The 12,168-nt window shown below is 37.8% G+C and overlaps 1 protein-coding gene across 7 annotated transcripts in view; it reads right to left on the minus strand.

The window, feature by feature from the left end:
* DCC (DCC netrin 1 receptor) overlaps positions 1-12,168 on the minus strand; it is a 1,086,838-nt gene that overhangs the window by 63,770 nt on the left and 1,010,900 nt on the right. For all 7 annotated transcript variants that reach the window (XM_072822920.1, XM_072822912.1, XM_072822902.1 and 4 more), the window contains one exon: positions 7,911-8,073. In XM_072822920.1, coding sequence (XP_072679021.1) covers positions 7,911-8,073 — 163 coding nt within the window. The remainder of the gene's footprint in view (positions 1-7,910; positions 8,074-12,168) is intronic.

Raw genomic sequence — 12,168 nt, forward strand, 5'->3', positions numbered from 1 at the left:
TGAGATCCAAGAATTGGCAGGCATGTCTTGGCTGCCTTTCGTCCTCTCCCCCGGAGCTTCACCACATTATAGGAGCAGTGGTGCTGAATCCCCAGGGCCCTGGCTGCCTGCCAGAGAGTGCCTGAATCTAGCTTCACCGGCTACAAATTCTCACACAAGGTGACAGTGGGTTAGATGGAGCCATATGCCAATCTTTGGAGCTAGTCATAAGGTACTTGACGGCAACATCTGCTTAGGAGATAAATGAAGGAGCTGCTCTGAAAGGGCAAATAGAAATACAAAAGGCCAGAATTTGTGCCAGCCAAGATTAGGGTTTAGAAGAAAGTCTATAGCTCAGCTGCACAATTTAATGTGCTATTTGGAGACAAAAGGCAGCATGAGGACATTCTAAGGAGAATAAAGCACTTGTGCCTTGGAGTCACTAAGTATCTGGATGCAAACACAATTAAGACCCATCCTTTGAAGAGAGAAAAACACAGTTTAGAGGGGTGCTTCAAATGTCTCCTATTTCCCTCAATAAGAATTTTGCAATCATAAATTCATTTTTTTCAGGGGTAGTCTCTTTTGGGGGCTAGTGAGATACAAATGTTCCCTACATGCTAAGTAAAGTAGGCCTGGCACTCAACGCCAGCCATTCTGTGCAGTAAGCGTCAGTAAACTATGGCCTGTAGACCAGATCTGCCCACAGCCTGATTTTGTAAATAAAATCTTATTGGAATCCTACTGAGCTCATTTGTTTTCACAGTGCAGAGTGTTGAGTAGTTGTAACAGAGACTGTATGTCCCACATGTCTCACGAAACCTCAAATATTTACTATTTGCCCCTTTTCAGAAAGTTTTCAGCCTCTGCTTTATGGTTCTACCTCTTAAAAAATCTCCACTTGTAGCTTCTATTTGTTTAGGGTAATAAAGTCTCTTCTAAGACAGAATTCAGTTAGTTAAAATATAACCTCTGATAGAACCCCAGAGAAGTAACTGCCTTTTACTTCTTCACTTGAAACTTATGGTTTATGAGGATAACTGTATTCACGGGGGCTAAATGGTTCAAACAAGCCACTTCAGTGAACACTCTTTGTGACTCGTACAAGGCCATGGAGAGTGGCTTTATCTTCCAATGCTGAAAGACCTTTACTCATATTGGGCAATTAATAAAGGTTTAGGGGTGTGACTTGCTTTGTTTTGACTGTTTTATACATTTTTTGGTCTTTTTTGAAGCATGCCGATAAGGATTGGAGACAAGGAATGCCAGACTTGATATTTGTTGAGTAGCTTAGTAGAGAAATAATATTTTCTGTTCTAATGTTTTCCCTATAACTACCTACATTTTGCTGACTTTCTGGCAGGGGTCTCACACTGTCTCTGGACAATGGTCTGTAAAAACCCTTAGACCATTTTCCTGTGTCTAAAATAATAACTGTGTGCCAACCATCCATTCCCTGAATTCATTTCCTTACACTTCACCTGGGCACAGGAAGCAATCTGCAAGTCATGCGCAGCTCTCTAGGTAAGCTACCCCTGGTAACTTCATAAAACAATTTAATGTCATTTTTGCACTTGGAGATTTCACCCTGTTATCTTTCTAACAAATCAAAATGCTAAATAACTTTTTAATCCCAGTGCCTACAAGACTGCCTAGAGAGACGTTCCAGTTCCCAAATCCAGGATAAGAAAGTCAACCTTTTCATAATAACTCAACATTTAAATAGCCTGTGGGGGAAAATATGTCAAATAATTTCTGAAACTAAAAAATAAATTATGAATTTTGGTTTCCTCTTGTTTACACACATAACTCATTCATTCATCAGCCCCCATAACCTCAGTGCCAGATGTGTCTTATTAAAAAAAATTCCACCTGACTGAGGTAGAGAATTTTTGTATGTTGTGACTTATAACCTCCATATGGGAAAAAAATTTATCATTTCTGATAAAATGCATCTACATTTTTATGATGGATTTTAATCAGATCAAGACTTTTTCTGAGAAGCTACTCATCCACTCATGGTCAGTCAAGAATCTAAAGATTCTAAACAAATTTTATTTTCTTTTTGTATATATTCTACAAAAAAACTGTCTACTAACTGCTTTTGTTTTCTATAATGTCTCTTATCAAGAGATAAATCTTTGACCTTGGAGAGGCCTCCCTTCCCTGCTGGTGGTAGACCAGCCGCCCATGTAGCAGGTTTGTAATAAAACTGACATCTGCTCACAACTAAATTGCCTGAAATTTGTCTTAAAACCTGCAGGAACATTGTCATCTCAGCCTTCTGTCCATCTGCTGGTTCTCTGACATAATGACTGCTGCCCACTGTGGTTCCCTAGTTCCTCTGTCTCACCAATGGAATCTTTAAAATCTGTGTGCAGATGAATCCAATGCAATGGATCCTGAAATACGGTCCCAGCATCAGCATCTCCTGAGAATCTGTTAGAAATGCATGTTCTCAGTCTCCGCCCCAGATCAGAAACTTGCACACGTGTATGTGTGTGTGTGTGGGGGGGGGGGGCATTGTGAGAGGGACAGGCCCAGCAGTCTGTGTTTTAACCGCCCTCAAGGGAAATAGGAGGGAACCCTGGGTGGCGCAGCTGTTTAGCGCCTGCCTTTGGCTCAGGGCATGATCCTGGAGACCCGGGATCGAATCCCACATCGGGCTCCCGGTGCATGGAGCCTGCTTCTCCCTCTGCCTATGTCTCTGCCTCTCTCTCTCTCTCTGTGACTATCATAAATAAATAAAATTAAAAAAAAAGGGGGGAAATAGGATAGGATTCTTAAGTTTGAGAAACACTGTCTTAGTGAATTTGGTTTTGTTTGTTTTTAGGTTAAACTTAGCTTTTGTATTAGATTGGGAATATGTCACATGTTTATCCCTTACTACATGCATCTTTTCTCACAAGTATCAGTAATCTTTCAGCTTCCAAAACCAGCTGTGGGATGGAAGGTCTCTTCCTACACCGTGAATTTTTTCATAAAGGCTCTCACACCATAATCAAGTGCTGGTGATTTTTGTTCTCTCTATCTCTCTCTTTTGTTATTCTCTTTCTCTGTTTCTCTATCCCCCCCCCCCAATCTATCTCATCGTACTTTGCCCAGAACGCCTTCACAATCCAGTTTACTTACAAACCACTTACTCTTAAAGATTTTCTTCAAGCCTCTGTTCTTCAGGAAGCCTTCCTGACCATGTTAGGTCAGTGTAATCTGAGCATATCGAAGTCCCTTTCCTCGTCTCTTTCTTTACCATTCACCTTGCACTGATTACTGCCTGTCTTCCTGAACTGGCAAGAGGCTCCCAGCATGGGAATTGGTTTCCTCCAGTGATACTGGAGCAAATTCTGTCTCTTTCACTTGTCCAACATCACCCATTGTCTTAGAACACTTATTCATTGAACATTTACTGAATACTGAGTGTGTGTCAAGAAATTTGCTAAGCACTAGAAATGCAAATACAGGTGAGACAGTGGGAGTTGATAAATGAGTGAAAAATGGCATGGCTACTGTGAATTTCTGCATTGTTGGAGTAAGGAGCAGGCCCAGGGACTGGCAGTTGGTAAAAGCTGAAAAAGTAAAGGGACCAAATCATAGGAGGCCTTAGCTCCAACAGAAACATTTTTAATACTATCTAGAAGTTGTGAGAAATTGTAGAAAAATCTTTAGCTCCCGAGTTAACATTAATCAGATTTGTTACTTTGTATCATGCAGATCCCATCCTAAGCACATACTAATAACCTGAATTAAATAATAAGAATTTTTCATTATCACCTTGGAAGGATTTTTTGCAAGATTCTCTGATTCTTTATTGGCCTCTCTGTTTCTTACTTTGCACCTAACCTATTGCTATAAGAGAAGTTTGCTTCCTTTTCACTTTTAATTAATATGCTTGGGATGTGAAGGTATAAACACCAACATTGGGTTAGTAACCGTTTTATTCAAGACCCTGCCCTTTGAAATTCTAAAATACTACTCTCATCTCATAGATTATTTTGCCATATTGTAATAAATTATTAAATCCCCTTCTGCTCAAGGCATCCTCTGCTCAAGTTGTTTATAGGAAGCAGGCAAATAGCTCTGTACTAATTTTCCTGATCAGATAGAAAGCACCCAAGATCTGACAGGAGGTTGAAGCAAGGGCAGTTTGCTTCACTGAGAATTTACAGAAGTCTTCAGAAAGAAAGAAGCCCTGAACGGAGTGTGAAGAATGATTCAAGGTAACCAGGAAAAAATCTATTGGGATGTATAATAAGTACCTGCCCTACTTCTTCCTTGCAAATCTTTCCCAAAGGTTTCCAGCTTCCTAATTCTCTATATTGATTATTTTTATTCTCCAAACTGCTATTAAAAGCAAAAATAAACAAAAGAACAACAACCACAAAAACAAAAAGCTTGTATTGGAATCCCAGGGAACATGTGTCCTAGAAATTCAAATAAACCTACATTTTCTGTGGTAGAATTAAGGTACATTGAAGATCTAAGGGGTTGCCTCTGTGGAATACTGAAAAACAATAAAAATGTTTAAAAAAATGTTAAAAATCTGAAAATGAGTGAAAGTAACCTAAACTACAATAGATTTAAGAGTTTAAACATTTGATTGTCAGGACTGAAGATAATTATTTTGTCAAAATTTGAATATGGACTAATATTTAAAACTTGCCTTATTATTTATTTATTTATTTTGTCATATACTTTTAAAATCAAATAAGAGGCTTACTCAACTGGTGACTCTATCATGTGAACTTTGAGTTTTATTCACATATTTAAAGTTAATGTATTCAGACATGTTGATTATCTACCCAGGTAACTGCCTTAGAAATGTGATAACCATGTGTTCTAGATTTCCAGGATATTTTCAATGTTAAATAGTTTGTCGTTAGTATCTACAGATACATTCTAACTTACCATGATACATGTTCTATATTTGGGCTAGGAAAATGTTATTACTTTCCTAAAAGGTACAGAAGCCCTATAATTTAAGACTTCATCAGCATATTTTTCCTATATTATGATATTCTACTATAATTTCACTAATTCAAAATATGTAAGGGAATTCTCTTCAAAGTACTAAAAATGTAAATCAATAACTAAAAAGAAAGGCAAAATTATTTTTATTTCATATTAATTTGAAGCTAAGTGCTACCACATGAGTTTATAATTTGATAGTACTCCATGGGGAATTTCAGTGTTTTAAGATAGAAAGATGATAGAAAGTATTTAGCCCTATTTCTCACTGAGGAAACTGACATTCAGGGATTAGGCCTTCCTTTAGGCTTAATTAAACACGACTAATTTAATTCTAGAAGTGGAGAATCAGAACTAGAACTTGGGTTCTAACTTGTTAGTGATTTTACATTGTAAAAATAAAATCTTACCAAGTGGGGTGTTAATCAATCAGATAACCACATTTTTTTTTTAGATAACCACACCCTTATTAAATAAATATAAATATGATAAACCATAGAATAAAATGTGTGGGTACTAACTTGAATATAGTGTTACCAACAGTACACAAAAATATGTTTCAAATCCACTGGATGTAATTCAAGAGCCCCACTGAAACACAATTTACATTCTATAGCACCAACAGATAAAGAGATATTGAAGAAAGCCCTTGAATGTGTTTCCTATTTCACTTTATTAATTATATTAAACTCTCATTTTTCTGAGAGTTCCATACGGGGCATTATTTCTGCCTCAGATTGGAATTGATTTTGCTTTCATCTGCATCACTTAATTCATTCAAAAAGACTCAGTGGTACTGGTATCAGGAGGAAGGATCCTCAGTGAAATCAAGAAAAGCTAAATTAAAACTCAGGAATATCTTGAAGGAGAAATTTTTTTCTTTTTTTCCTCTGTTAACATATACAAACAAAGAGACTGAGATGAACGCCCATGGGTCTGTTGTAGGAGAAAGATATATGAAACAAAATTGTGAGAATATGCCAAGTAAATATGAAGGGACTTTGGGTGAAGGCTGAGGAAAAATCAAAGTGGCAGCACCACTATGAAGGTATAAATTCACTGTCTTTGGTTTCCAATCATTCATGGAGTGATTTATTCTTTCATTCATTTCCTGATTTTAAAAACGAGTCAGACCCAGGTCTCAGCCTCTACTCTTTTTAAATAAAAACGTCAAGCTCTTCACAAATTGCTTAGCGTGGGATTTAAGACAATTTAGGAGTTTCTCAAGATAGCATCAAATCCCACTTTTGCATTTTGAGAAGACTGGCATTTTCTCTATGAGGACACAACATGCCCAGGAATCCAGTTCGTCAGGTCACTAAATACCCTCCAACATTATCTCACAAGGATGAAAATGGAACAAACAAAACCCCCTGCTACACACAGATGGTTTAGTTAATTAAACTTAGTTTAGTGAATGCATCCGTGTCTTTAAAGCCATCGATGAAATAGGCCAAGTTTGGTTTTGATGGCTTCCCTACTTCCATTTATGCGAATCTTTGTGACTCTGCTTCAGAGCCCTGGCTCACCGGCATCTACCATTCTGTGTTTGCACAGTCCCTTTCCTGGGATGGCCCGACCGAGAGGCTGTTCGATGCCTTTCTCAGTTACAGTTCCTCTCCCTCCAGAGCCTCACTAAGTTGGAAGAAGTGTTTAAGTTCTGTGGGTAATTATGACTTCCCAGTATGAGAGTCAGCTAAGCTCAGTTGGCCTGGGTTCTTGTTAAGCACAATGGATCAGCCCACCAGCTGGCATCAGCTTGAAGACAGGCCAGTCTCATCAATGCAGCCAGATATAAAATTTGCCCTGCCATATAAATAAATTAAATGCAAAGACTGCATCTACACTCCTATGCCACTTTCTTCAGTTTGTACATCTTTCTGTATCCTATTTCTAAACACTTCAGAAGGTTGGAAGATCTCATACAGATCAGCAAACGGGTCATAGGGTTTTTAAGGAGAGAGAAACTAAGATATTAGCAAGGGAAGAGGAACAATTATTTGTTAGAGAATCTTCCTCTGACACTATGTGTAACATATAGTTGTTGAACCAACCATCTATAGGCCCATGCCTCAGGCTTTCAGAGCTGGCGCCATGCCTGAGGCCAAAGGGAAAAAAATGAATCAAGGGAAGAGCTTATTATAGCCAATTCAGTGAGAAAGTACAGCTGAAAGGGACATATCAGGCAAGATTTGAAAAGTGCTAGAGAGGCAGAGAAAAACCAGGAGATTATTGCTGATTCCCACAACCGGTTGACACAAGGTTAATATGCTGGTTATGGATGTTGCTGGAAGGGGATAAGTTGAATTAAAACCATCTTCCCATTCTAAACTTTGATGTATCGTCCTCTGCATGTGCTATCACCTAGAACTGCATAATATTAAAACATTTTTAAACCCCTCAGAAAGTTTAATTTCTGAGTATCAATCACAGCCAGGAATTTCTAGAATTTCTCTTCTAACTACTATCTCCAAACCAAACACTCCTCAGCATTGTAACTACACTGAATTTGGTAGTCATCCTTGCAACAAGCATTGATTCAATGCCTGCAGTCCTCCTGGCTAGAATGGGGAAATACTTTTCGAGGAACACACATCTCCAACATTTGACACATAGCTCTAGAGAGGGCCGTGAATTGGAACCTGAAGAAGTCCAGTCTCTAAATGTTGCTGAAGTAACACCTGCCCCCACTGGAAGGAAGAATCTGGCTCAGAGAAGTAAAATCAAGCAGAAATGCCAAGTGGGTCTCCAGGTGCGTTCTATTATTAAGTCTGCAAGTCCAGCCCTCACCCACTCAAGTTACGGTCCTAGAATCAACAAAAGGAGAGGTTTTGCTCAGGTCAGAGGATAAAGAATATATGGTGAATTGTGAAAGGACACAGGAAGAGACTTGTCAAAAATATAACTCAAGAAGCTGATAGAGCAAATAGTGACCTCTCTCCTCTTAGGAACCAGCTGTTACCTACTTTCTCTGCTGGGCTGAAGAGCGCCGGGTGCAAATCACAGCCACGATCACTACCACCAGCACTGTGATGACGCCGACGGTGATCACAATGATCACAAGCAGGTTGCTGTTCTTCTGAGGAGTGACACTGCCATGTGGGGGGTGCATCTGGCCAATGGGTGGCTCTGGGAAAAGACAGGCAAATGGAGATCAGATTTAGGGAGATGTGAACAGCTTGGTGTTTATCAAGCTGTTGAAGACGTGAAAGTTCCTAATGTTCTGGGCATTCCTGAAGCTGGGGAAAAAAAGCAATGAAAAATGAGAGGAAAGATGGAAGTTATCTACCTAAGATAAACAAAATTTATGTCCACACAAAATCTTGTACAGAAACATTCATAGCAGCTTTACTTAGAATAGCCAAAAGTGGAAACAACCCGAATGTCCATTGACCGAAGAATGGATAAACAAAATGTGCTACAGTGGAACATGCATACAGTGGAGTATTACCCAGCCATGATAAGGAACCAGGAACTGATACACGGTGAAATACTCATGTGCCTTAAAAATGTTACTCTAAGTGAAAGAAGCCAGACACAAAAGGTCAATATTGTATGGTTCCACTCACATGAAATGTCCAGAATAGGCAAATCTATGGACAGAAAGTAGATTAGTGTTTGCCAGGGGATGGGAGGAGTGAATGGGAAGGACTGTGAATGGGTATAAGGTTACCTTGGGGATGGCGAAAATGTTTGGGAATGAGAGAGTGGTGCCGGTGCGAAAGACCACTGACTAGTGCACTCTCGGGGTGAATTTACGGTATGTGAACTATCTCTTTCTCTCTCTCAATTTAGCTCTCTCTTTTTAAGAATTAGCCTACCATACTGAGCAGAAAGTAGGGGGAAGAGGAAGAAGGCTACTTTGTGCTATGAGTATCCCAAGGTGATGAGAATCACAGGAAGCCACCTCAGTGATGCCTGCCTAGGACTACTCTATACACCTTCCCCCAGGCCTGGCCCCTCACCTGCCATCCTGGGCTCCCCTGAATGAGGTAGTCTTTATGAAAATACTATTTATTCGATGGTGTGAAAGACAAACTATTTGACAGCAATCACTCACAACTTATTTTCCTTTTTTTAAAGAAGCTACCTAAAAGGCGCCTTTAATTTTCAAACTGGTAAGAGTGTATGAATCTCACTTAAAAGTCAATCACTGGGTTTATAAGAGTGTCACGAAGTCCTGATATAAATGTTCTGCAGTGTTCCAACAGTACCTCAGCGTCAACAATATCTAGGTCAAAATAACAGACTAATAAGATGTTTTTTATAATTTGCTTATGTAACGACACCTTAAATTGCTTTCTTGAGTCCTCAGTGATCAATTAGAAACACTATGTTCTATATACATCACGTTATTTGTTAGAAGTCGTAGTGTTCTAAAAAGCAAACATTAGCTTATTTTATTTATCAGCTAGTTTAAAAAGTAGCAGAAGCAATGAGTTTGGTTGTTTTCCAGACCTAAGCTTTGAAGGTGCTTCTTTAACAAGCTATATTAGCTTTCTATACCTTCTGAGTGAAATATTTGGGCCTTTTAGACCTTCAGAGTTTTTGTTTATAAAATGGAAATAATAATACTTATAGTAATACCTCTTTTATACAGCTATTGTCAGAATTAGAGAAAACACATTCAAAATGACCCTCTTAGCACCTGACGGAAAGTAGGCACTTCTATCATTATACTACTGAAACGTTACATAAGATGTTGCCTAAATTAATAACCTGCCATACCATTTGGGACACTTCTGGTGTAGGCTTCCAAACTGCAAAATTGTTAGAAATATGCTGAATGTCAAAAATTAACTTCTCACAAATGAATATAATAACCCAGTTCTTGCTTCAAAATCAAAACACTATCTTTTGACAGTTATCTAAGAATCACTGCTTTTTTGAAACAATAGTCACCTAAATTTAAGGTATTGCTGATTCATTAATATTGGAAAAAGATTAAGCACTTCTAACATAGCTTGAATCTCGGGGGAGGAACTCATCAAAAGTATTTAAATAGCACTTTCTGTTAAAAGATTCTGCTTCTAAGTGAAAGAAATAAGATTTCCTTGACGTAATTTTACATTTACTACAGAGGAATGAGGCAAGTAATGAAAGGTCAGAACTTTCTGTAGCAGAGTTTTACTTACAATTTAAAAAGTCATTTTACAGTAGTATCTCAATATGCCCTTTCTGTGCTTAACAAATTAATTTGATTGGAATAAATTAACCTTTTATGTGTGCACTGACAAAGAAGATAGTTGGAGATATCATGGATTTTTATTAGCAAGACTTAGATTTAACAGTTCACCATTTCTGACCAACTTACTTTGAGTCACACAGAGCAGTACACCCTAAGGGCATTTTTAAAACCTTGTAAACTAGAATTTTTCAAATTTCCACTCATTTTTCTTTCCTTCTCACCCAGAAAGATATCAATTTTAACTCAGAAAGTAATGATTCTGGACTCTGCTGAACAGTAGGGAGATTATACTGATGCTATTGCCTCAGAAAGTTAGAGATCATGAGGACTCCCATTATAAATCTTTGATTCCAGGCCTTTATGACTTCCTCATAAAAATTCCTATCAGTTTAAAACTTGCTATTGAAGGTCTTTCATTAATTTTCCAATCTCAATTCAAAGGCTTGAATAATCAGAATATTTGACATCAAATGAGCAGTTCAGAAAGTCAAGTGGAATGGAATCTTTTGATGTAGCTGACCCTCATTATTTGTAGCAATTTGTTCTGTAAAGTTGCTGTAAACACGGAATTAAGGAATATTAAGAATTGCTTCTGGAGGCAATTCAGTGTTAGGTTCCTGGGAGCTTCTGGTGACAACGTTTTTATCAGTCAATATATGACCTTGTTTTATGTGTATTTCTGTTTAAAGACGCTTTATTTAATATATAATGTTCATCATTAACGCTGAACTCACAGTCAACAATATTACAACACAAGCTTGAGTGCAGTTCAATTAACACACACATTTTCTCCATGACATACATCACACAGCCTTTTGCATGTAGAACACTAAGCAGCACTTCACTACATTTAAAGGCCACTTTAAACACTGACATTGCCACCAAAAATCAACAAAAATGTGAAAAAGTGGCACTAAATATACTGTAGAAAGGACAACTCCTTTGCACTGTGAGTGCCGAAACAATAAAGCAGAATTGAATTTTTGACTGCTCTGCACATGTCCACAAATGACCATAAAAGCACCACAGTTACTGATTTTGGTGTGTAAAAATAGATTTTAGCAGTAGGTGAATTCCCAAATGCAGAATTTGCGAGAAATGACAATCAGCCCTATATCTGAGCACATCATAAGAATACTCCAACAGGTAAGAGTTCTGAACGACAGCTGGACTCCAGAAGAGGCAAGATGACACTCTATTGGGCTTCAGAGGGGAAGCCAATGATGTAATTCAGAAATTTGCAAATATTCTCTAGAACACTGTGATTATTTCATGAGATAACGTAACACACCGGCCACAGGCCCTGGCACAGAGTTGGCACTCAATAGACATTATGATGTCGTTCAACATAATTCATTCTATGTGATCTTTTTAAATTAACAAAAAATATATTGTCTTAATGCATCTTTTCCTGGTGTTACTATAATAGCTCGGGTATCCAGTGTCTGAGTAATCAAAGATCTAGATGTGTTTCATTAAAATCAGTAAGGAGAGAATTAAATTTTTAAAAGTTACACAGGCACATTTTTTATTTTCATGATGTTTGGTTATTATAAAAGGTTTCAACCTTTCTCTACTAAATTAAATAAAAACAAATATTTCATAATCAGATGTGCCTAAAGTCTTCGTATAATTGGAAAATTGGTTTTGTGAAATAATAATGTCTTTAATTTTTATAGTACTTGGGAGAGAACGGATCCAATGACTGCTTGGGGACTGGACTTCCTTCCTACAATTGCAGTCTTTTCTGATAACAGTTTTGTTATTAGAACACTTTGAGCTCAACATATGTCTCAATAATTTTACAGGTCTTTGAATTTGAACAGAAATTCCTATGGCATTGAATATTTCAAAGCATCTCCTGCTGAAATAAGGTGCTATATAGTCAATCAACTGGAAGAAATTTCACAGATAATCTAGCCCAATGTTCCCTACAATGAAATATTAATCAGCATTATGGGGTGGGGAGGAAGTTCCTTGGTCAATTAAGTTGGAAAACATATTTCTTTTCTCAAATCTCAGAATTTTGAACATGC

Source organism: Canis lupus, chromosome 1 (assembly GCF_048164855.1).
Source record: "Canis lupus baileyi chromosome 1, mCanLup2.hap1, whole genome shotgun sequence".
NCBI classification, from domain to species: Eukaryota; Metazoa; Chordata; class Mammalia; order Carnivora; family Canidae; genus Canis; species Canis lupus.